Source organism: Kogia breviceps, chromosome 4 (genome assembly GCF_026419965.1).
Source record: "Kogia breviceps isolate mKogBre1 chromosome 4, mKogBre1 haplotype 1, whole genome shotgun sequence".
In the NCBI taxonomy this organism is placed as follows: domain Eukaryota; kingdom Metazoa; phylum Chordata; class Mammalia; order Artiodactyla; family Physeteridae; genus Kogia; species Kogia breviceps.
The window spans coordinates 144,327,065-144,353,093 of NC_081313.1; the positions used below are offsets into that span (position 1 = coordinate 144,327,065).

Below are 26,029 nucleotides of genomic sequence, written 5' to 3' on the forward strand. Positions count from 1 at the left end.
TCTCTCTCTCTCTCCCTCCCTCCCTCCCTCCCTCCATGGGAGCTTTCTTGTGGCCTGCAGCCATGGTTCATGTTTGAAAAATCCATGATGCTGCCCTGCTATCATTTAAGAGTGTCAAGGCTACAGGATGCAGTGGCCATTTATCTCTCTAACCAGTGGTTCTGAAACTTTCTGGCCTCAGGATTCCTTTACACTTTTAACAATTATTGAAGACCCCCAAAGAGCTTTTGTTTTGTTGGGGTTATATCTATCAGTATTGAGTTTATTAACACTTAAAACTGAGAAAAACTTAAAACACAAAAGTATATAGTCAAACATCCCATTAACCTTCAGAGCTACCACATCATCACACATCATATAACCTTTGGAAAACTCTACTGTGTACCCGTAAGACAATGAGAGTGAAGAGGGCATATAAGGTCATAGTACCATATAAAAGTAGGTTTGACCTTAGGGACCCCCCCAAGCATCCCTAACCCCAGCCACACCTTTCTGAGAATTAATATCCTTCAATAAATGACCTCAGATTGCTAAGCTTTTTGTATTCCTTAAGTCAGTCAGTCAGTCAGTCAGTCTGTCTGTCTTTCCCTCCCTCCCTACCTGCTGCCCTTCCTTTCTTTCTTTTTTTTGGCTGTGAGGTTCCAAGGATTTCTTCTTGCTGCTATCAGCAAGTGCCTTGTGGGCAATATTGTGGCTTCTAAAAGCTCTCCTGCTTCTAAAGTAAGAACAATTAGTTTCTGAGTGAGTTCTCTGCATTTAAAAACATGAGTCTTAGTACCCAAGCTTTGTAACACCTTTTTTTGTTTTTGTTTTTCCTGGTCCTTGGTGGGATTACTTCTAAGTGTTTTCTGTTTAACCGAGTTGTGATCACGAAAGTCCAAACAGAGCAAAGGAGGGAGCTGAGTAATCTGGGAGAAGCACATGGGGAGTGAGGAGGTGCCTGGTCCTAGTGGCACTGGTTTCCAAAGCCTGGGAACTGGCAGGCAGCAGGTGGCGGCAGGAGAGTTACATAGCGATTCTAAAGTACAGTTGGCAGAGGGAGTGTGAGCCCTGGGAGAAAGCTCAGCTTGTAGCATTAATGGGCAAGAATCCTTCCTTAAGCTGAGCAGTTACCGTTGTGCTAGGCAGTTAATGCACATTATCTCATTTAATCCTCACAAACCACACATCTCTCTACCTATGTTCTAAGCGGGAGGAAATGGAGGCCTAGAGAAGTGAGGTCACCCAGCCAGTAAGCTGTAAGGCCAGGCTCTCTGACTTCAAAGCTTGCACCCCTGTGCCTGAATCCTCCACCAGAGGACTTGGGCTCAGAGAAGGGGAGGCCAGGTGGAGCAGGGAGGAGGCAGGCGGTCCCTCAAAGCCTGCCTGCTGAGCTGGGTCATGACTTCACTGGGGCTCCTGACCTGGCGGTCCTCTCACTGGATGGATTAGAGACCCTTATTGTGGGGCTGAAATCCTGCTCAGTGGGCATTTCTCCACTGGGCCCATTGAACTTTAGAGCCCTAACTGTGTAGATCTCAGAGAAGAAAAACAAGTGACTCAAAGCTTATACCTGACTTAGCAGCGGAATGTCATCCCAGGGAGAAACTTACACATCGTGGTTACAAGAAAGCTTCCAGCCCGAGCTCCACTCTTTAAAGACAATACAGAACTCTCCAGCTAGCTTTCAGGTGTGGTGAATACAGATGTGCCTTTGATGGCACCTTCGTCTTTAACACTAGAGAATTCAAACCACAGGGATTTAAACCGTCAAAGAATTTAATTTGGAGAGAAATCACATGCATATAATGATATAATGCTTATGACAAATGATCATACCCTCTCCCAGGGTGTTTGCTGGAAGTTCAGATTCCTGGACCTCCTATCTGAGAGTCTGATTCAGTAGACCCTGTACTGGGACCCAGGAATCTGCATTTTAATGCGTCCTCCAGGTGATTCCAAGGTTCACCCTCTGAAACATACTCCACCAGAAAACATACTAGAGGGCATGTCTGTGAACATAAAGAATGTGGGAAGACCTCCCTCATTCCTTAAAAAATTTTCATAGCTATCCCCTTCTGAAATAACTGAGAGTCAAGGTGGGAATAAGAGCCCCTACAGAAGATTGCAACTAGCTGGAATGTGGAGTCTTGCTTAGAAGAGCACAGTGATTAGGGCTTTGGGGTGAGACCTCTGTGAATCGGAATTCTTGTGCTGCCACTTCCGAGCTATACAAAGATGGGCACATTAGAGAACTCTGAGCCATGGTTTTCTCATCTGTAAAGTGAGAATAGGATCCCAGTCTCCTAGGCTGGGAGAACTAGGTAAGGTCATGCTTGCAAAGCACTTTGGTGCTGTGCCTGGAGTCAGCACTCATCAATGAGGCCGTATTATTGTTGTTGTTGCTGCTTTCTAATATTCCCCAGAACTATGCAAACTCCAGAGTATTGACCAGATAGTATTTAGCGACAGATTTGCTATAGTTGTTGTAACAGGCTTTACAAGGGCACGTCTTAATCTGTGTTTCAATCATAGTAGATGCCCCAACAAGCATCTATTCGTTGAACACAATATTTTGATGACCTAGTCCAACCCTCTAATTTTAAAGATGTGGAAAGTGAAGGGTCCAAGAGGTTATTTGACTTAGCGACGGCCACACAACTAATTGAAAATGAGTATCTAGTGTTAAATTTACCCTAGGCTTGATGCTTAGATAAGTCACAGAAGAGTGGCTGAGAGCACAGGCTGTGCACAATCTGGGTCCCCCTCCCACCTCTGCCATTTTCCACTGTGGGGAAATAACTTTCCTTAGCCTCCAGTTCTTCATCTGTAAACAGTGGGGGTAAAACAGTAGCTGCTGCACATGGTCACTGGAGAGATGAAATAAAAAGATACACATGGGGCTTCCCTGGTGGCACAGTGGTTGAGAGTCCGCCTGCCGACGCAGGGGACGCGGGTTCGTGCCCCTGTCCGGGAAGATCCCACATACCACGGATTGGCTAGGCCCGTGAGCCATGGCCGCTGAGCCTGCGTGTCCGGAGCCTGTGCTCCACAACGGGAGAGGCCACAAGAGTGAGAGGCCTGCGTACCGCAAAAAAAAAAAAAAAAAAAAAAAAAAAAAAAAAAAGATACATATGGTGCTCAATGTACTTAACGGTGTTCCCTTCATTTGTACGTAATCTCCCAGCAGATTCAGGTGCGGTGCTAGGCACAAAGGAGGGGGATTTCTGGGGCAAGAGGACATTGTGGGACTCTGTGAGCCCCACCACGTGGACTGTTCACATCCCTGGGCCTGACACTGAGCACAGGTGGTTATGGCGGTCGGAGGTGGTAGGGCCCTCTTCCTCAGAGTGCTTCCATTCCAGGGGCCCCATCCATGCCACTTGGAGGGAAAGCATCTTTCAGTTGGAGGGGCAATAATGCAACTCAGAATCCTGTCCCTGCCATCCCCAGTCAGGAAAAATCTCCTTCAACATTTCCTACCCCACCCCCCTCCCACCTTTGCTTCTGGTCCAGGTCATCTCTGCTCTCTGCGGGCAGATAAGGGCATCGGGACAGGGCTGCCTGTTATGACTAGATTTTATTTAGAACCATGAATACATTTCACGGATCTCGTTTGGTTTAGTTGAGCCTTAGGGAGGTACAGTGAATTCCAGTGAGGAAAAACCAGGAATAAATGGTCTAATCATTGTTTATAAGTCTTCACTCTTTTACCAAGCAGGATAGACAGGCACAGAAACCCAAGAGGGGTGATAGCTGTTCTCTGGGATGCAAAAAAGTTTGCCAGATAAAATTAGAAACCTACTTAAAAATATATCTAAGATTAGACCACTCTGTGCCTATTGTTCCTGGTGAATACCCAGCTAAGACTAAGATCAGTTTTCGCTCTGCTCCTCCACCCTCCCCACCTAAGTGAAATCAACATGAGGTGGTAGAGAGCAGAAATTTAAGCCACAGACAAAAAGCACTGCCACTTGTTCTCAGGATCGCATCCCTGGTGCAGCCTAAGTGAAACCTTTAAGCAAAAGGCCTTCATCACGGCCAGTATGGGTTCTAGTGCAAGGAAGGTCAGATTTATTTAGAGATCTCAAAGGTAGTAAGTCTGATTTCCATGACAAAGGTCAAGTGAATAATTCATCTTCAGCAAACCACAGGAATAATAAACTCTGTTTGGGCTCTTACCAAGCTAGCCGGTGGGCACTTTGACTTGTGATCTCATTCCTGGGCACCTTTTAGTCTCTGGAATTCACAAAAATTCTTGGAAACAGCTTGCAAGTTACAATTTCATTAAATGCAAACAGTAGGAGGAAACCAATTTCTCTTTTCCCCATTTCACTACTTGACAAGCCTCTTTAGGACAAAGATAACTCATCCTTCTTTGTTATCAAAGTCGGAGAAAATGCAACCGGCATGATTTAAAAATGGAAATAGCAAGAGTTGTCAGAATGTGGTTTTATGAAGGATATGCAATTTTTCTTTTGGTTCACTCAAATTTCCCTTCTCATTTCCCAACGGCAAAATAACCCAGTTTTCATCTTGTAAGGGCTCCTTACCTGGAGAAAGAACCAGTGCATTACTTAAAAAATTTTTGATCATGAGTTTAGAGATGACTTTTAGTATACTGTTTAAAAAGCTAGCACATTAATGAGGTATGACCTATTATAGCACTGGGGCAGTAACTCACCTTGGAAAGGAAAGCAGTATACTTAGTAGGTGTGGTCTCAATAGTTGGGTAGGAGGAAGGAAGGAAAGAGGAACCTTTTCTGTGGCTTCCAACCCTGCAGGCCCTTCCAGACAGACCTCCCTCCAGGCTGCTTTATGCTATGTTCCTCAGCCTCTTAACCCCAGGTCTTTGCATATGCTGTTCCCTCTTCCTGTCAGAATTCCCTTCTCCTGCTAACCAGTAATGGCCCCCTTCAGTCCTCTACTCACTCATGACTTCCTCACGGAAACCTTCCCTGTCCTCTTGACCACATACATTCCCTCTATTTTATGCTGACATAGCATCACTCTCCCTGTGGTACTTATCATGGTGAAATGTTATACTTTTCACTGGACCTCGGATCCCTGGATGCAAAATCCCTGGATGCAAGGACCCATGGGACTGACTGTGAGGGACTTGAGCATCCGAGGATCTTGGTAGCTGCAAGGGTCCTGGAACCAGTTCCCTGCAGATACCAAAGGATGGCTGTATTTAAGTATGTATTTCTCTGATTAACATCAGTTTCCCCCACTTGAGCCTTAACTCCTTGAGGGTAGGAATAGTGCCAGCGTTTTCTGGTGCCTGACACAGAATAAGTGCTTAAGTATTTGTGGAATGAGTGAATTCTTGAAGCAAAGTTTTCCTAAGACTCGATAAAGTCTAACAGCTAGTTAATGTGATTATAAAACCATGTCTGTCCTCATGGTGACTCAGGATAGTAAGAAGATGCTCAAAAAAAAAAAAAAAAAAAAAAAACCAACAACAACACAAGTAACAAAAAGCCCCAGGGCAAAAAAGGGGGCAGAAGCCCAATTTCTCAAGTGGCTAAGCTCCTCAAACCCTATTTGGTTGGACTTGTATCCCTTGTGTGAATATGGCTGCCAGTTGGTTTGCTTATGGGTATTTTGTAATTGGTGGATTTTAACCCTAACAAATAAATGATAATAATTAACATTAATATATGAACTACTTGAGTTCAAGTCTTGTTCCCCATTTTCTAGCTGTGCACCTTTGGGACACTTATATAACCACCCAATGCACATCATTGGTGACCTATGAGCATATCTACCTCAGCAGTGGGAATGGGCCCTAGTACATGAGAATGTGCCTTAAACAGTATCTGGCACATAGTAAGTACTGAATAAATATTAGTTATTTACATTACTCTTCCTTTACTATTATATGTCTTACCTTGCTTTAAGAGATTTACATGTGTTATTTACATAATTTAATTATTAATGAAATCCATAATTTAATTCTTACAGGTGTGAGAGCTGAGGAATGCATAATGGGAAGACTGCTGAGGCTACTTAGAGATGCCTCTCCCAGTACTCCTTCAGGATGCTGCTTCCATCTATGTTAAGCCCTGGGTCAACTCTGCAGAGAGGCCCCCAGTTACACAGGTGAGGCTGGTGGAATTGCCCCTTCACTTTGTGGGTACAGGAATCTCTTCTTCCCCTGCCCACAGTCTCTTACAAGTTACTGCAGATCTACCCATCTGGGGCCATGGAGATGTCTCACTTCCTTCTTCTGAATTTATAAGCACTTCTCTGAGTCCAAATGAAGGCCAAACAGTGGGCAGGACATTGGAGGGGACCTCACTGGTTGGACTAGCATTGTTGATCACTAAAACAAACACTTCCTGTTGTCCCAGAGCATACAGGGAAGACCATGGTTCATGTGGGCTGGAAAAGAATGAAAAAGGAGCAGCAAAGAAACCCAGATGCAAAGCCACTGCCTTGTGCTGACTGCTTTCCAGCAGTTAAATATAGCTCCTGTGTGAGGGAGGCAGAGGGGGTGGCGAGGTCACCTTGAAAGGCTTTTGTGTGTGTTAATTACAGCTTATGCAGGAAACTGAATATCCTTCATGCTGAAGAAAATAGTACGGTTTGACTCCCTGGGAGAGAAACCCAGAATCCTGAGGGAAGTGGTAAAGAAGAGTGGAAGATTTGGGATTTGGTAGGAGAGTATCTGGTTTGGGTTCTGACTCCTCCTACTTGCTAGTGTGGAATCTGGGGTAGGTCAGTCAGCCCCTCTGATCATCATTTTCCTCTACTGTTAAGGGATTTAGAATCCCCACGTGCAGGTTTGTGGAAGGGGAAACGGGGAATGGTGGGGTAAGAGTTTGTAAACTGTAGGGATTTTTACTGGGGATGGACACGTTCCTCTGTAGCACAATTCTCTGATGTACTCGTTTCAGGTAGACAGGGAGGCAAGAGGTCAGGGAGGTTGCAGGTCAGTGGGGAAGCAGGTTGTGGGGATGTTTTGAGGTGACTCACTTCCTGGGAGTCAGGCCAGGGTGACAGGCTCAGGGAAACACCCTGCATCTTAATGGCCTTTTGAGCAGCAGCTCTGCACAGGTCTTGTCATCCACCAGGACAGCTCTCCTTCTGGACACCTTGTTTCTCAGCCCTGGGCTGCCAGGGAAGCAGTAGCTCCCTCTCATCAAGACATTTCCAGACAGGAGGGGGTGGGGCAAGCCACCGACTTCCGAGGAAATAACTTTTGGCTGTGGGACTGGGCTCTCCCAGAATTGTTCCTTTGTGTGCAGATTCTTCCCTGTTTAGCTCACAAAGGAAATGGTTCCAGGAGGAAGTGGAAAACTGTGACACACACATGCTCACGCCTCACAGACAAGATGGCAGCTGTTTCCATTTGCGGCAGTCCTTATCATCTCCTTCACTAAAAGGAGTGGCCTGGGATACCCAACAACAAAGGCAGGTAGTATTTTTGAGTTCATAAGTGATGTTCCAGATGTTATGCTAAGCGTTTTGCATGGACTACCTCATTTAATTCTCATAATGGCCCTGTGAGGTAGTTGCTGTTCTTCAGCCTCTGTTTTACACATGAACCAAATGAGGCTCAGAGAGGCACAGTTGTTTGTCTAAAGGGACATGGCAAGCAGAACCAAGATTCAAACCTAGACCTAAGTCTAAGGCCTAATCTTCCAGTTGCTGCATCATAATTCCTTCATGCCGCCTTCTTCTAACAGAGGTTCCCTACCTCCAAAGCCTGATGGAACCAGCAGTGAGTCCCTCACGACCATTCCCCACTGGTGTCCATTCATAGGATGGGTGCCTGGTCTGAGGCCTAGATGGGGCTGGGCTTTCTGCTTCTGCGAAGTTTGAGTTTGAGGACCCATCTCACCAATAGCCACCAGTAGTTTGAGGACCCATCTCACCAATAGACAGACATTGAAGATGTCTGGCTAGGGGTTTGTGAATAATGCACATAATAATAAAGATGTCCAAGGATGGCAGTGAACATTTATTGAACACTTCTTACAATCTGGGCTCTGGGCCTAACACTTATTTCTTTTTATAAATTAGGACTTCATGTGGACAAAACTTGGGTTAATCCTAATCCTTGCTTCATGAGACACTCATCATTGGTCCATGCATGCTCCACTTTTATTTAGTTATTTATTTATGTAATCAGTTATTTTTGCTAATGTAGTAAGTACCCACAAATCTACCATTCAAAGCAAAAGCCTGAATCCAGATGATATCATACATCTAACTATGATCCCATGCCTCTGCTTCCCCCTCCAACCTAACTGCCATCCTGAATGCTGTATTCAACACATCCTTGCTTTCCCTTGTAGATTGCAACTAGATATACCCATACAAAATTTTAGTTGTTTTAAACTTTATTAAAAGGGCATAATGCTATAGGTAATCTTTTGTGACTTTTTTCTTTACCATGATACTGCTAAGGCTTATCCATATAATTGCCTGTCATTGCGTTCATTCACCGTGCTGTATGATATTCCACTGCGGGAAGATTCTCCAAGCCTAACACTCTGTGCCTATTACGTTATTTAATCTTTGCAACAACCCCATGTGGTAGGAGCTCTTCTTATCAGTTTTACTGACAAGAAACTCTGAGCCCTAGAGAGGCTAAGGAACTTGCTGGAGGTCATAGGTGCCAGGTTTGCATCTTTCTGGCCCCCACTGTATGCTGTATTTTGGTGTAGAGGACAAAGCACAGAAACTAGAGCCAAAAGCCCTGGGCTCAAGATCCAGCTCCACACTTACTGGCTGTGTGGCCTTGGGCAAGTTGCCTCATGCCTCTGAGCCTCAATTTCCTCAACATTGAAGTGGGGTGATGGTAACTGCCCTATCTACCTCTCAGGCCTGTTGTGAGACTCAAATCTTACAATGTCTGTGAAAAGTGACAGCACTCTGTAAACTGAAGTTTTGTAAATCGGTACATTGTGATTAATGATCTATGTGCCATCTGCTCCCCTCCCCACCAGTCAAACAAAAAAAAACCTGTGTAGGATTCAAGAGATGAGACTGAATAGCATCCCTATTCAGAAAGGCAAGGATTAGGTTGACAATTAGCCCACAGAAGTCTTAGTGTGATTAAAGAATCAGAAAATCGGGAATTCCCTGGTGGTCCAGTAGTTAGGACTCCGTGCTTTCACTGCAGAGGGTGCAGGTTCAATCCCTGGTCAGGGAACTAAGATCCCACAAGCCATGTGGCATGGCCAAAAAAAAAAAAAAAGAATCAGAAAATCATCAGTAGAGGCCTCAGGCTGCGCTAATGGGAACAGAGTATGAATTTATCTTTGTTCTGTTCAATGGAGTTTAAAAAATATTACTTTTTTTTTTTTTACTATTTCTTACCTATTTTCAATATCTGAGGCCCTACCCCATTACTCTTTGCTTGTGGTGTTTCCTCTGCATGGCTTGTTCTCCAACTACTATCCCCTATTAGCTGTGTGACCCTGGGCAAGTTACTTCACTTCTCTGTGTCACCTCATCTGAACAATGGGGATAATAACAATACCTACACCTTACAGGGCTGCCATGAGGATCCAGTGAGGTGTTATATGGACTGTTTAGAACAGTTTCTGACACATACAGAATTGACTATTGTTATTATTTAAAAGCTCCCCTACTCCCCCGAGAGTGCCCACTTATTTTTTGACAATTGGTTTAGAGGCCACTTCCTCCAGGAGGCCTGTCCTGCCTTCCTGCACAGGTAAGGTCACCCTGTTATAGCCTCCAGAGCAGACAATTTGTTCAGCGTCCTCCATTAAAGTGTGAACAGTGAGAGTAGAGATGGTGGCCAATTTAATATCTGCCACCACTGCCCAGTGCCCAGTACCGTAATGGGCACACAGCAGGTGCACTGCAGAGGGATTAACTAACAGCCCTAATTCAGACGAACAACCACAGACGAAGGAGGGAGCTATTAATCCTGTCTGTGACAACCATCTCCAAGAGCAGAAGGGTTCATGGGGATGGGGAAGAGGGAAGGTGGGGCAGACTTGTTCTCTGGGGCTCTGGAGGGCAGTCCTGGAACAGTGGTGGCCGCTTAACACCATATTATTAGGTTCACTGTATATAGGAACTCTCCAGAAGTCTGAACTAAGAAGAGAGCCAGGTGGGCTGAGCCCAGGTGGACAGTGCCTTGGCAGGAATGTGGGGGTGTGTTATTCGGTGGGTAACTGTGACACTGGGTGACTGGGGTGAGAAACATGCAGAATCACACCTGGGATTTGTCCTCCCTAGCCCAGCGACCGGAGGCAGACGATGTCAGTTTTCTCATCTGTGAAGCAGAGGTAAGGAGAGCACTCATGTCAGAAGGTTGTAGTGAGCAGAAAGGGAGATAATGTATGAAAAGTGTTAAGCTCTGTGCCAAGCACATATGAAACCTTCTGCAAAGGTTGGTTATTAGTATTAATGTTGTTGCTGTTGCTAGTAATCACAGGGGATTCAGGCATTACCCAGAGGTTAGTCTAGACATTCTAGATGGGAAGCTAAATGTTAGGCTCAGGATGGCCACCCTGACTGCTGCCCAGGTGGAAGGTCCACCCTCTTCCCTCTCTTCCTTCCTTCGCCTTGCCTGCAAAAGCCTTCCAGTGGTAACCTTGGATTATGTTCTGGGCCAGGTCCCTGCGAATGCAGCCCACAGAGAGCCCAGCCACCCTGGGCGGGCTTTGGGAGATGCCTAGGGTGATTCCTGCCTCCAGGGCTGGGGGTGGGATCAAGAAAATGATGGTTGAAGGTCCTGGGAAAGAATGTCTTGAGTCTTAAAGAACCCCAGACAGATGTCTCCTTTGCTCTCCCATTAGATCAACAATTCTATGCACTTAACTCTATTTGAAAATGGACAGAGTGTGAAGTTTTATGTTTCCCTGTTCTTAACTTAAACATGAAGGTGAGTTAATGTTATACAATTTGCTGCTCACCTGCAGTATTTGCTGTAGTTCCTAACTGGTCTCCTCTCTTCAGTCTCTCCCTTTTTACTCTGATGTGAGCTTTAATTGTCCCCAAATGGCAACACATAGCATAACCCCCTCCTGCTTGTACCTTGTCAATAGCTCCCCAGGGCCCAGATACCAGTTTCCTTTGTGACTCAGATGATGAAAGATCTTCACATGCTCCCTGTACTCCCTGTGGTTTATCGTCATTCCCTCTGTAATTCCATCCCTTCCCAGGATGGGCAGGCAAGAAGTGAAAGGGAAAGCATCAGAGAGAGAACTTGGAATCCATTCTGATTTTTTAAGAAAGGCAATCATTCATAGACCTGTAGTTTAAGCATTAACTTTTTTAAAAAAAATTGTATGCTTCCTGCATGCTGAGTGCTTTTCTTGCACAAATCCAGTTATCCCCCATAGTAGACAGGAGATTGTTATCTCCATTTTTAGTTGAAGAAACTGAGACTTGGGATTAAGTGGAAGGAGTAGAGCTGGGATTCAAACCCTGGCAACCTGACACTGCAGCCAGTGCACTCAGCTCCCACATTATGCTGCCTCTATTATTAGTTACCAATCACACTCTCAGTTATGGACCTGGATGATAAGGCCCTACTTGAGGCTCCATTTTACCTCTCTCTGCTTCTTTGGGCTGTAAGCATGCTGACCATTTTGTGCCCTGAGCATGGCTTCTGTGCCTCTGTTCTTTCTACTCTGCCATTTTCTCTACCTGGAATGCTGTTCCCCCAGTGTTTCTGAGGTTCCTGGCTAGAAAAGTGTCCCTTGAGTCTTCTGGGCCTTTATTTATTCTCTTTGATGGACACTGGCCAGATATGACCTCATGTCACAGGAATTGGTGACAGAGGCTTAGTTTCTCTGCCTCACTAGGAGATTTGGAGGTGCAGGGACCCTACGCTTCCCCTCTGTTACTCCTTAGAGCTACAGCTGATTGCTGGCTGGAGGTGAGGAAATGCGATTGGTCCCCTCCAGCTTCCCAGCACACTCCTAGATCAGTTTTCTTCTTGGTTCAAGTAAAGCTAAAATAAAATCCCCCTTGGTTTCATATCAGCTGGATCTGCTCTTTGCAAACCCTTCAACAAGAATGGGCAGGAAGAATAAATATTTATTCTACAAATGAATAAATCTGATTCCATCTTCAAAAGAAAGCCTTAGTATAAATTATCATAATTTCTCTGCTCTAAGATTTCACTGATTTAAAGATATCTTATCTACTAAATAATAGCTTTTTGAAAAAAAATCAGAAAAATGAACAAATTAATATATCAAATTTAAGATATGTTCTGATTTTAAAAATATGCCTTGGTATCAATGAAATATTTTTAAAAATATAGTCCAATTCACTTTTGATTTTTTTTCTTTTGATTCTGGTGGTCTCAGAAAGAAGGCTCCAAGCCTTGACTAAATCACTGTGAAGCATGGGCAGGTGTCAGCCACGTCCCAGCCCTGAACCCCTGGGAGTTGCTGGGTCAACAAGGGCATGGCAGACCAATCACATACCAATGGCAGCCCTGAGGCCCCCAAGGCCAGTGGACAGGTTTTCTCCCCAGCAGAACTATGTCCATGCTCTGCTGACACCTCATGACCACGTTAGTGGATATGGGGAAAGCTGACTAGGAGTCCATCATGTGATCTTAGGCAAGACACCACCGCTTGAGCCTCAGTTTTCCCAGTTGTAAAGTGAGAGGCATAAGATTAGATAGGCGGTTTTCAAATGTTCTTCAGATGGAGCTTTGGGATCTGGGAGGCTTCTTTAGGGGCTGCCTTGGGAGTAGGAAGATGGAATGGACTGTACTCAGTATTTTCATTCCCACTTCCCCCAGAGAAAGTCTTTGCTTAAGATTTTGTTTGCAAAAAGTAGTTTGAAAAACACTGGTAAATGGCATTCTGGGGTCTTTCCAACATTAGTCTTGAATATATACTCTTGTATGATCTAAGGGCAGTGCTTCATTCCTCAGCCTGACACACCCTCAGAATCCTTCTCACCACAGTGCTCCAGGCAGACACTCCCAGACTCGTTGCAGTTTAATCCAGGGGTTGGCAAGCTTTTTGTGTAAAGGACCAGATAGTAGCTATTTTAGGCTTTTCAGGCCACATGTGGGCGGGGCCTCTGTTGCAAATACTCAATAGCAAGAAAGCAGCCATAGACAATACATAATGAATGCCCATGGCTGTGTGCCAATAAAACTTTATTTAAAAAAAGATGTGATGGACTAGATTTGGTCTACCAGCTGAGGTGTGCTGATACCTGTGCTATAATAAATACTTCAGCCTGACAGGTGAAGAAAGTGAAGCCCAAGGAGGGGATTCAAGGAACTGGATTTGGTTGGAACCCCCGTGCCCCGGACAGAGAGCATGCTTCCACCACTCCACACTGCTCACTTAGCCATGACCCTTAACCCTGATTTGAATTGCGGGCATCTGAGATTACATGGTTGAGGGAATGGTGCCTGGAAAAGACACGTGCCCCACTTCTCCCTCTTAGGATATCAGTTTTCTCCTAGGTTCTTAGAGGGCTATAAAAAGCCCCTGAGCTTGCCTCCTGTGGGACGTGCTGTCGGTAAATTCCCCAGAGCTGGAATGACTGCAATGTGGTGCCACGTTCTGCCCCCTCTGCAGCCTGACAGCTGTGCAGGGAGAAGAATCAGGCCTGGCAGGCTCTGCCTCTCCACCCCCACTTGGGGTGTGGCTGGGATTCCCCAAGTGGAATTTTAGATGGAGGACAAACCCTGCCTGGGCCCTCCTGGGGCAGGCTCTTTGCCAGTTCCAGGAAGATGAGTGTTTCTTGAATTCTAAACACCAAAACTCCAAGGGCCACAGTGGGAAGAGTGTAAAGGGTAAGAAACAAAAATCTCACACCAGCTGCCTGGCCATACCATTCATTGATGGAGGGCATCTATCCTGGAATTGTTTAGATCCCCTTTCCCTCCCATGCTTCCCACCTTGAAATCTTTACCTAGTATAAGTCCTTGTGGCTTATCTGGCAAATCCTTCACATAATTGACCTGGGAATGCCCCTCTCCACTGGAGAAGCAGTGGAGAGCAATGGTAAAGAATTTATGTTTGGAGGTGGGCAGGGCTGGGTAAATAAATCGACCTTTCTAAGCCTCAGTTTTTTCATCTGTAAAATGGGGATCTTAAAAAAAATACATATACAACACATTTTAAAGTAGGTGCTGAAAATAAATTACAGTAAATAAACTTAAAATGCATCAGATGGCAAAGTCATGATGAACATTCCCATTGAATTCTATTGGGAGGTGGTGGCAGTGAGACTGCACGGCTCAGGGAAGATAAATATCATAAATGTATCCAAAACTTCAAATTACCTATGCATTGACACACTGACATGGGCCACAAACATGCCTTCACAAGAACTGTACTTATTAGTCTACCACAGAACCAGATTTTGCCATAAACTACAAAATTTTTAATACAAAGTTGTATTTATATCTTTATAATTGATATACATGCCCTAGCCTTGATTTTGGAAAATAAAAGCTGCACTCTGTACAGACACTGTCCACTCACAACTGCTGGCAACATTTTTGGATGGAATTTCTCCCCCAGTAAAATTAATGTCATATTTTATGTACATGAAAGTCAACCTGCATCAACTTCATGATTGTTTAGAGAATTAAATGGCTCAATGTACATATGTAAACTGCCTGACTCATGGTGAGCGCTCAGTTGGCTATTATTAAACATCTTCTATGTGCTAGACACTGGAAATGAGATGTAGAGACAGTCTCAGAGCACAGGTTCATATACACACAGAGGAGGCATTTAAGTTAGTACAATACAATCTTCTAAAAGCAGAGACTGAGGAGGGTGGTGCTAACCCAAAGTCAGCGGGAAGGTCGAGGGAGGATGTGGCAGGTAGTTTTCATGGAGGTGATGCTGAGTGGTCTCTTTCAGGGAGAGGGAATAGCAAAGTTATCTTTCTGGACCTCAGTTTTTACATCTGTCCAATGGGGAGAATGTTTCAGCTGACCCCTTCACAAGGCTTTTGCCAGAGTTAAGAAAAGAAGAGAAACTCAAGGCTGAAAGGGTTCCAGAGAAAGGATTTTAGTGGTCAATTCTCTGAATATCCCTGCTATTACACAGGTTCCTTCTGGCCCAGAGTGACCCCCCTGTGGATGACTGCCGAGTGAGAGCATGCATGATTACCAGAGGTTGCCCAAGCTCCAAAGGAAGCACTCCATGATCAACAACCCTGACACTACGTGGAAATGGACACGACTGATGAATGTGAAAAGGTTTCTAGAACTTAAAAGCTTTATAAAAGTGTATGTACTTATATTGCAGAAGTGAGTTGGCTGAGCCAGCGCTAGGACGTGGGATTTCAGCTTCTGTGTCCAGATCCATTTCCCAGCTGGCCCTGTGTGCTGGCACATTTATTGGAGGTTTGTCTTCTCAGGCTAGAGTTCACAGACCCTGGGAGTCCATGGCAGAGGGCAGGGTGGGGTTAGGGAAGAAGCCCTGAGAAAAATACAGTGTGTCTCTGGAAGTCCACTGCACAAAGATTTTTTGGGGGCTGTTTGTTCAGTTATGTTATGGGCGATAATAGAAGTTTGTTTGACTTTAGATAAAATTAGACATTTCAAACTTTTGGAAGACACTTTGGGTAACAGACCCAAACCCTAGAGTTTCACTTGGTTGAAAAGTGTGAAAGGCAGTGCTAGAGCAAGTAACGGAATCAAGCAAGGTGTTTGAGCAAGGTCAAGGGTTATGATAAACCAGTGCACTAGAACAGTGAGCATATCAGACTCACCTGAAGCTTTGCAAGAAGTACACATTCCCAAACCTCACTCCAGACCCACTGATGAGACCTCTGGGGGTATAGTTTCAGTAGGCTCCCTAGGGGATGATTCTGGGCCCAGCTGGATTCGAGAACCACTGCTTTAGACAATAGAGAGTGGTCCTTAGGGAGGCTGGACATGCAAGAGTAGAAACAGGAAGCTCCTATAGGAGATGACAGGATATAGGAGAAGAAGCCATCCAGGATTTGTTTTTCAATAATAGTCAACAGAATTAGGGGTGTGATTGCAGAAAGGATGAAAGCAAAGGAAACGATGAATAATGACGAAGTCTGTGTTTCTGTCCCCAAAATAGGAATCATTGAAATGGAAAATCCTGGAGCTGAAAGTGGCCTTATCCAACTCTACTCTGTGAATTTTGTATTTTTTCTTTTATTTATTCATCATCTCAACAGACATTTTTTGCAAATATACTACATGCAAAGCACTACATTGGGTGCTAGGAAGAGAACTGTGAACAAGGTAAGAAGGACCCTGCCCTCACAGAGCTCACATTAACAGCTAATTCATTCCTATAATTAATCATAACTGCAAAGATGGTAACCAATGAGACGTACAGAGTGCTAGGGTTACCTGTAATGGGGGATGTAGCTTAGGAGACAGGGAAAGATTGTCTTGAGGAAGTAATGTTTGAGCAGATCACTAAGGATGAGCAGGAAGGAGTTAACCAGGTGAAGGTACAAAGGCCAGTGTGAGGAGAGCCCATAGTAAGAGATGGGCAGGGGCCCAAAGTGAGTTGGTGACAGGCAGGGTGGGTCCTTGACGGCCACCACCAGGACTGTAGTCTATATCTTAAGAACAATGAGAAACCATTAAAGAGTTTAAGTACGATCAGATCTACAGCTTTAAGTAACTGTCTTTAATTGCATCCTCTTCTTCCCAAATTCTATCCGCAAGCATAGATAATTCATAAGTCCCATTAAAAGCTATGATATGTTGAACATTTGAATAAAAGATGAATACTTTAGATTGAAGTATATACTCCTACAAGTCCTGTTCTCTATAGTTTGCAAAAGGGTCTTGCCTATGGAAACCTCTTGAATTGAGTGACAGTTGTTTTAACTTATATATTACTGTGATAGCAGCCACTCTGGGGGTCCCTGATCTGTGGCCACTCAGCCTCTGCTTCATTATGTTCCTGGGCACCTCCTACTCTGTCATTGAATAGCTCTTTTCATTCGTACGCTTCTCCCAGATTGTGCCCCCAGTTGGTCTGTGTTTAACCTCTTGTATAGCCTTCTGGAGAGTCTTTCTATTAACTCTTCTACAGGACAGCTAGTTTGAGAACTGATCTCATGTACCCCCTTCAAATTTAGTCTTATTCACAAACAGCCCCATTTCCTTCAGTAGCTCCTCACGTGATTGTGTTGTTAACAGAAAAGAGAAACAGGAAGGGTGATCTGATTTGATGGTGAATAAGATGAGTTCAAAATTGGGTCACTTGGAGGTTGAGTTGACTTCCAAATGGAAACTTCCACAGGCAGGAGCCAGTGCAGGAGAGTGGAGCTCAACTCATGGCTGAAAATGGACATTAAGAGTAGACGTCATAATGGGGCTTTGTTTTCTACAGGTGTGAGTTTAGAGAGAGGGCTGAGGTGGTGGGGAGAGAGGGGCAAGAGCCATCAAAGAAGAAAAAGTGAGCTAGAGAAAAGATGGGAAATAACAGTTAGTAAGCACTTATCAGGGGCTAGGTGCTGGGTGCTGAGCAAATACTAGCACATTGCAGTCTCCCAGTTTTGAGTGTTCATTCTTCCTGCTTTGCAGACTAGCAGTATAAGACTTAGTTGGGTCACTTGCCTTAGAGCAAGCCCAGAGGCTATGAGCACCTATAACAGTGCAATTGGAGGTGGGAGAAGGAGAGGCAGAAAAGACTTCTGGCAGAGGGATGGAGCAGGCATTAACCTAGGTTTATTTGATTGCAAAATCCTTGCTTTCTCCATCTTTGCAAATAGGAGAATCCATTTAGAAAAGAGTAGAGGGTCAGAGCTACAGAGAAGCCCAGAAGATGGGACTGGGAAGGGTGAAAAATTAGACAAAATGGAAGCCGTTTGTGACCCTTAGATGTGGGCTTTCAGCAGAAGGTGTGACTGGAAGTGAGACTGCAGGGAGGGAAAGAAGCGTGTGGGAAGAAACAGGAAGCTGCCGTTTGTGTGTATGGTGGTGGGGTTTTATTTCTCTGTTCAATTGCAAGGTTTTTGTAGAAGGGTAAGAAGGGTATGAGAAGCTAATGGTATCCAAAAACAGCGTTGTTTTTCCGAACCTCAGATCAGAATGAAATAATGATAGGCTCTTGGCAGAGGGTGGGGAGGGAAGAACTTAACTCGGCAGGGTACTCACCGTGTGAGAAGTGGGGTTTGAAACTGACGGTTGAGGGAGAGGCAGAAAAAACCCTATGTGGGACAAGGGAGTGGAAGTGATGTCTAGTGCCAGCAGAAGCCTCTTCAGGGAAGAGAGTAAGGTTAAATCCTATACATACACCCATTGCAGAGTGTGGCTAAAATCCAAGTAATTATATTTGATAAATGTAACATCTATCATCTACTGAATGTTTCCTAAGTGCTACCTTACATGCTTTACCTTTTCCCATGACACTCCAAATGAAGTGAAACTGGCATTCAGAGAAATTAAGTAATTTATCCAATTCATACAAGATCATACAGCTAGCAAGTCATGGTCAAAGCCTAAATTTGTCCATTCTCTGAACGACTCAGCTCTACTGAGTCTCCAGGCTGACAAAGATGACCTTATGGAACATGTTTGGAGGGAAAACATGAATATGGGTGCATGTTCCTTTTGGAAGAACAGTAATTGATAGGAGTAGAGAATGAACTCAGATGTCAGGGAAGAGGTATGGGAATTCACAGCCTTGGGGACAGAAGTTGGGCAATGAGTCATGGATGGGAGCTCATGAGAGGAATGGCTATGGGCTGCTTGGCCAATGGAAGCCACAGATAGGGAAGATGTGGCTTTCCTAGTATAGATCTCAAAGCTGGTCCAACAAAGGCAAGACACGAGTAGGTTCTTCTAGCATCTCTTAAATAATAAAAATATCACTGAAAAGCAGAGCTTCAGATTATGTCTTGAGTTGCCCAGGAGACAATATGATATCCCAGAGAATATAATTCAGCAAAAGAAATTCCCATCTTGGGCTGAATGCAACTAGTTGAAAAAGAACTAGTTGTAAAGTAGAAAGGAAAGGAACTTTGGGGAAATTGATTGTTTCATATGAGCTAGGCATAGCAGATGCAACCTTGGACATTAAGAAGGTGTATTAAAAATTAGAGAAAATTTAGACCAAAGACTTCAAGGCAAAGATAACTCGAGAAGACTAGAAAGTTCACAAAAGCAAAATTGTGAAGACACAACCATAGTCAGTAGGCAGGAATAAATAGAATAAGAGAAAATAGACACATTGGCCTTATGTATTAATATTTTATCAGTCACTCAGAAACACCCATCAGATGGTTCAGTTATTGCATGTCAGAGATGTATTTCCTTGGAGCACCATGAAGGAGCTCCAAGGATACAGAAATTATGACATGGTCTCTGTCTTTGAGTTGTATACAAAGTTGTCTAGCCCAGTTCTTAAAACGGAGTAGGGACTCAAAAAGTGTCCTCAGAGTCAGACCAGCTTGGGACCAATAGAATTTTATTATGTTGAATCTGATTAACGAAAGACTGTAATTATTACAATAGCCAGCCAGCATTTATTGATTGGTTCTCATATGCTAGGCATTATTTGAAGTATTTTCCATATACTTAATATTTATAACAACCCCAAGAAGTAGGCATCATCAGTATCCATATTTTATCCACATTAGAGAGTAAAGCGTTAAGTTACTGGTCCTGTAGAAGGTGGTGGCCATAATCATTAGTCTATAGTGAAGGTGTTACCTTCACCAATGGCTGGCTGATTCTCTTTGAATGATATTCATGAATTGGGAAGTCCTGCTGGAAGGAATTTCATTATAATGTAAGTGGTTTCTGTGTCTGTTACTATGTTATACGAATCCTGCTTTACTCATGGGAAGACACATATCCTGTTAGACTAGAAATCCTACTTCCCAGGTTTGTTTTCATTCTCAAGTCAGTTGACTTTGATTATGAGCTTCTATGCTGTAATTGCTACTGAAGATCTGAATGGTATAGTTGTGGCATAATGGAGGTGCCTGGACCTGCAGCAGGAAGATTTGGCATCCAAGCCCTACTCTAGGGCTTGGGCAGGTCACCTGCCACTATAGAGGCAGCCAGCAGCAAGCTTAAGATCAGGACTTTGGTTCAAACCGAGCTCTGTCTCTCACATGGCGAGTAAGTTATAAGTTATAAGTTAATGTCAGTGACCTAATCCTGCTGTTATGGACTGAATTGTGTCCCCCACCCCCCCAATCCATAAATTGAAGCCCTAACCCCCAGGGTGACTGCATTTAGAGATAGGGCCTTTAAGGAGGTAATTAAGGTTAAATGAGGTCATAAAGGTGGGCTCTAATCTAATAGGACTGATGCCCTTCTAAGAAGAGGAAGAGACACCAGAGATCTCTCTCTTTTTCTCTCTCTCTGTGCACAGGGAAGAGGCCATGTGAGGACGCAGTGAGAAGGCAGCGATATATAAGCCTGGAAGAGAGGCTTCACCAGAAATCAACCCAGATGGCACCCTGATCTTGGACTTGTAGCTTCCTGAACTGTAAGGATATAATTTGTTGTTTGAGCCACCCAGTCTGTGGTATTTTGTTATGGCAGCCCTAGCTGACGAATACACTAGCAAGCCTGCTTTCCTGTGAGGTAGGGATTAATGATAGTACCTAGTCATAGCCCCATCCCATTGCTTTTTCCAAGAGAAGCCATGTAAAAAGCTGAGCATGTTGCCTGGCACATGATAAGACCTTGTTGATTTCAGTTACTGTTATTAATAGTGAAGTGTGGTTTCCTTCCCTGAGCACGATAGTCTCACTCCCCACATGGTCGGTATGGGGCTGAAATGAGACCTGTGCTTCTTAAAATTTCCTTGGCAAAAGAAGAGAGTGCTCACACCCTTCTGGGGATATGAGCACAAGAAGGAATTTCCACTGGAATGATTTGTGCAGTCTCTCACATTTTATCTTAAAAACCCACACAGATTTTGCATTCTAGTTCATATAAAGTTTTTGTTTTTTGTTTGTTTGTTTGTTTTGTTTTGCGGTACACGGGCCTCTCACTGTTGTGGCCTCTCCCGTTGCGGAGCACAGGCTCCGGATGCGCAGGCCCAGCGGCCATGGCTCACAGGCCCAGCCGCTCCGCGGCATGTGGGATCTTCCCGGACCGGGGCACGAACCCATGTCCCCTGCATCGGCAGGCGGACTCCCAACCATTGCACTACCAGGGAAGCCCTCATATATAGTTTTAATTTGTACAGTGTTTGCAGTAGTTTCTCAGGGCAGACAGCTAAGGATCTAGATAGATGACCTGGTTCTGTGTGCCTCATCCACTTCACTAGCATTTGAGAAGGCCTTTGCAAGTCACAAAGAATTGTTCTGATGTGAGGATTTTGTGGTATGTATTGTTAAAAATCAGCATTACAATTAACCAACTTGGGATACACTATAAAGTGTGTTTCATATTACTAATGAACTACTTGAACCACTGTTAGTGAGCTCCTACTGTGTGCCAGGCATTGGTTTCAGCTGGGTGACCACTCAGATCCACTCCCAACCTTCCGGAAGCTTACATTCTGGCAGGGTAGGTCATCACTAAACACATAGTCGGATAACTAACTCTTAGAATGATGGCACATCATGACAAGGGCTATGAAGGAGAAGGAAAGTAGGCTAGGAAAGCCCATAGCAGGGGAGAAGGTCAGAGCCCTAGAGCATTCTGAGTATTAATAGATTCCCGGGAAGTCTGGCTTCTTAGGAAGAGTGGTCTGGAAGCAGCCTTCTTGAGTGAGGCATCAGTTATTAAGCATTTTAAATTGAGTGAATTATTATCATTTATGGTCTGTCAACGCTCTGGGTGGTCTGTTTTCCACAGCTCCAGGTAGGCTAGTTATGGGGATTTTATACTGGGGACAGGGTGATATTTGGCAACTTTTGGGGTGTGATGGGGCGAAGGGCAGTGCTCTTTGCTTTAAATGTACAATGTGGGAGATGGGGATGGGGCACTGAGGGATATTAGAGGTGCCTCTTCTCTCTTTTCTTTTTCCTCCCTGGTGAGTGCTTATGCTCTTTGCAGACTTGTTCAGGAGTCAGTTAACAGGTGAGAACTGCCTTACAAATCACAGCCTCAGTCCCCAAAGAGGCAAACGGAAGCCCCCTCCATTTTTTGCCTGCCCTTCCAGCTCCTAATAGAGGGTGGATGCAGCATTTTGTGTGTTGGAGATGGTGTGGGTGGGGAAGTTGTCCCCAGCACCTTGACCTGGAAGTCTGGGGTCCCCTGTAGCCCTCTGAACTCTGGCTTTACCCGTAACAGGGGTGCAGGGAGGTTACCCCGACACCTGCTCTTCTTCTCATCCCTGCCCCCACTGCCCTTCCTAATTGCTTCCACACCCCTGGCCACTCCTTTTTTTCCCCTCGGAGGCCTTAGCACAGCACACAGGCAGATGGAGGAACGGTGTAAGATTATTGTAGGGAAGGGGAGGAATTTTCCTTTAATAATAGTAATAATAATGCTTCTCATGTTGGCACAGCACTTGCCAGTTTACCAAGTGCATTCACACCTGTGATCTCCTTGGATTCCAGAGGTGGGAAGTTATGACACTGGTGTTCTGGTTGTCAGCCTTTGACACTGCCCCCATGTTCAAGCAGGCCACTTTTTTTTACAGACATGAGCCCATTGAGGTGTCCAGGCCTTTACTTAAGCACAGGCCCCAATGAATGCCCCCCATAAATGCCCTCTCTTTGCTCCTGTCAAGTGCAGTTTCAACAAGCCCCCACCATGTCTGTGAAACTTTATGAAATATTCTCCTCTCCTGAAAAAGAGTCCAAGCAAGAAAGGGTCTCAGAGACCATGTGGGCTAACCTCATCACTAGCCGAGAGAGAAAAAGGGTAGGTTAAGGTCACACAGCTTGTTAGGAACAGAGCCAGGGCTCCAACACCCATGTGCCACCCACACGCACTCCTGCAGCTCCTCCTCCCGATACCCTGGGTAGCTGCAACTTTGGTCTCCTGGGGCTTCTCAGCGTGCGAACAGTAGGGGCTTCGCATGTCCGGTGGTTTTCAAGAGTGTGACTTGTTAGCCCTATTTTACTTTAGGTGGGGGTGGGGGGGAGGTGGGATGGGGTTAGAGGAGCTCGCCGTCCTCAGGAATCCTGTGGGGCATTCTTTTATGAAGTTAACACTCCAAGTGTGTGAAAACGCTGGTTTCACAAACAGGAGGCTACTCAGCTCTGGGACGAGTCCCTAACACACGAGTCCCTAACAGACGCCTAGCTGCCCTGGCCCAGGAGGCACCTGTACTCACAGCGCCCGGCCTTCGACCCCCCTACCAGCTCCATGCGCCCACGCGCCCACGCGCCCACGCTCCTCGCCCCGGCCCCACCGCCCGTCTTTCCCTCGTCCTATCTGGCCTCTAGATCGCTCGGTTCTACCCTCCCCACCAAACAACAAGTGTGGGCACCACTTTTCTTCTTACCGCGGCCTCGGTCCATGGCGCTGGTGATCGATCGCGCGGAGCAGGGCGCGGTGCCTCCGGCGGGGCCGGCGGCTGCGGGCGTGCGGCACTCTCCAGTCCCGCCCGCTGGAGCGCCCTCCGCGCGTCCCCTCCCCCGACAGGATGCTCGCCCAGCGCCCCCGCCCGCCCTCGCCTGCCCCTGCACGCTGCTCCCGGAATAGACCCGGAGCCCGCCTTGCCCCCTGGGCCGCCGGTGTCCCTTGTCCCGCACACGCGCCGCGCCACGCCCTGCCTTTCGCAAGTCCTCATGCCCCTCCGTGAGGGGCTAGAGGACCCACATCCCAGTTCACACGTACCCGCGCCCGTGCTTCCCACCCCCGCCCAGACCAAGGCGTTGTTCAGCTCTGCTTGCATTCCGCTAGTGACGAGGGGCTTACTACTGCACTTCCCAGCCCGGTCCATTTTCAGATTGTACAGACTGTTAGAACATGTTTTTCAACAGTGGAATCAAAATCTCTTTCCCTGCCGCTGCCACCCATTTCCTGGCTTTCGGTTTATCTTCTCCATTAAACTGGTCTTTCCTGGGCACCTTCTAGTGCGAGACAGTGGACCAAGCTCTATGCTGGTACAGTGTCAATAATGGTGTAAAAGAGGAGTGAAGTAATAAAGATTTTTAAAAAATAAAGTCATCTAGGAAAAGGAGAGAAAGAGAGGATTGCTAAAAGGTGGGCAATGGCTTGAGACACATCTAACTTTTGAGGTTCCCTGTGCACTAAAACGTGAAGAATGCCAACACGGAGTGATAAAAATTGTGGAAATGAACACTTTTTTAGCATACAAATACAGTGCAATGTTAAGTGTGCTCTTCCCCAAATAATTACAGGATGTAGAAAAAATATTGCTATGGCCAGCGTGGTCAGGAATGGGATTTAAGTTTAAAGTTGTATGAAGAAGGTCAACATCTTGCATCCTATTAGTATGTTTCTGTGAAAGTAGGTCCAAACTGTTTATAGACAATATGAAATGTCTAAATTTAAGACCCTTCATAAAGTGAAGTCCAGGCCTAGTTCTCCTTCTAGACACTCCTCCTCCCCAAGATAGGCCAGGTCACAGTTTGAAGTTTTGGCTAGGCCACTCCTTTACTTAGAACATTCTGGCATTGGGACCATCTTGTGCAAAGGCACAAGGGAGGACTTGGGAAAAAGCATCCTGCGTTTTCCTGGCCTGGGACTATTTCCTCCATTGCTTTGATGGGCAAGCTGAAATTAGCCCTGGCTTCGCCAGATTGCATCAGTAGTTTTATTATATCTGTGTATGAGCACAGAGGAAATATGGTGTAGTGAAAAAACAACGGGATTGGAGCCTGAAAACTTGTGTGTGAGCTCTTGCTCTTCTAATTACTAAGTGTACAACTTTAAGCCTTTGAGGTTTGCTTGCTCATCTGTGCTGTGGGAAACCTCATACTGACCTCACAAGGCTGTTAGGAGGGCAAATGAAATGATGGTACAAACCCACTTTGTAATCCGTAAATAGCTGTGAGCCGTTATTGTTTGCCAATTCCTCTTTGTTCCTGCCCACTTTTCCAATTTGAAAAGGTCAGTTTAAATTCTAAAGCAGACAGCCAACGATTTACAAGTGGGTTAACTTCTAAAAGTTCACTGTTTGAATTCTGGAACACTTGGAAACAAGGCTATAAATTGTAGTCAGGTTTCCAGGCTAGCCCATTTATACTTTAAAGCATAATATTTCACTTGAAGTAAATTTTTAAAATATGTAAAACGTAACTGTTGCAAGAACAGATGGAGGCTTAGAACTTTTAGAAACTTTAAGAAACTTTCAGACTCTGGATGTTTAGAAGAGAACTGGAACAGAAAAATCAAAAAAGCTAAAGGGAATTTATATGCACCTTTGGAAGAATTTGTGGAGTGGAATTAACTGAGCTGTGGTCTAGGAAAGATGTAAAAATGGGAGAACACAGTCTGTGCACAGTTTTCCCAAGGATTAACAGAAAGAAGTTGCTCTGAAGGTGTAGTGGTTCTGGTTTAATAATTACCCATAATGCCCACTAGGTGGCACTGTTGACTAAATTGACTACAGCTTGGTTGCTGTTAGGAAACTGGGTGAGGCTGTGTTGGGACAAGGAATAACTATATATTTTTTCTGTACTTTTCCTTTACTTAGGCCTATAGTCACCATAAAAACTATGCCCACTTTTCATCAGTCCACTTAGGAACGTTTGTTGCATTCTGTGCCAGTTTCTATTGGGAGAAGTAATGCTAAGTAGAAATGATCTCCATCCTTAAGGAACCTACAATCTAGTAGAGGAGATAAATATGTACAAGATAATTTAATTAAAAATTATTATGTGAAAAGTGCCAGAGGAGAGATAAAGTGTTCTTGGAATTCATTCACACAGAGCAAGAATATCTTACTGATCATGGAGACAGTAATGGATGACAGACACTTGGGTGAGCCTGCAATGAGAAGATAACATTACAGGCAGCGAAAACAGTGAGAGCAAAGACATAGAGATAGAAAACTGCAGGATGTGTCTGTAAAGAAGTTTGGTCTGGCTAGATTGTAGGGTATCAGGTGGGAAGTGCTGGAATGAGAATGGGGATGGAAGTTGTGGATGCCAATGCCTGGTTTCTCCTCCCTTTCCCACTTCCCTGTATGAATGCAATTCTCTGGAAAGGATTTTTAGGATCTGCCTCGTATCT

General features: G+C 45.0%; 1 protein-coding gene across 3 annotated transcripts in view; it reads right to left on the bottom strand.

Moving 5' to 3' along the window:
- AFAP1L1 (actin filament associated protein 1 like 1) overlaps window positions 1-23,467 on the bottom strand; it is a 72,155-nt gene extending 48,688 nt beyond the window's left edge. The window contains exon 1 of one of the 3 annotated variants that reach the window (XM_059060130.2): window positions 23,331-23,467. In XM_059060130.2, coding sequence (XP_058916113.1) covers window positions 23,331-23,346 — 16 coding nt within the window. In that variant the 5' untranslated portion in view covers window positions 23,347-23,467. The remainder of the gene's footprint in view (window positions 1-23,330) is intronic. The other 2 variants (XM_059060131.2, XM_059060132.2) reach the window with 2 other exon arrangements.
- Window positions 23,468-26,029: the final 2,562 nt, after the last annotated feature.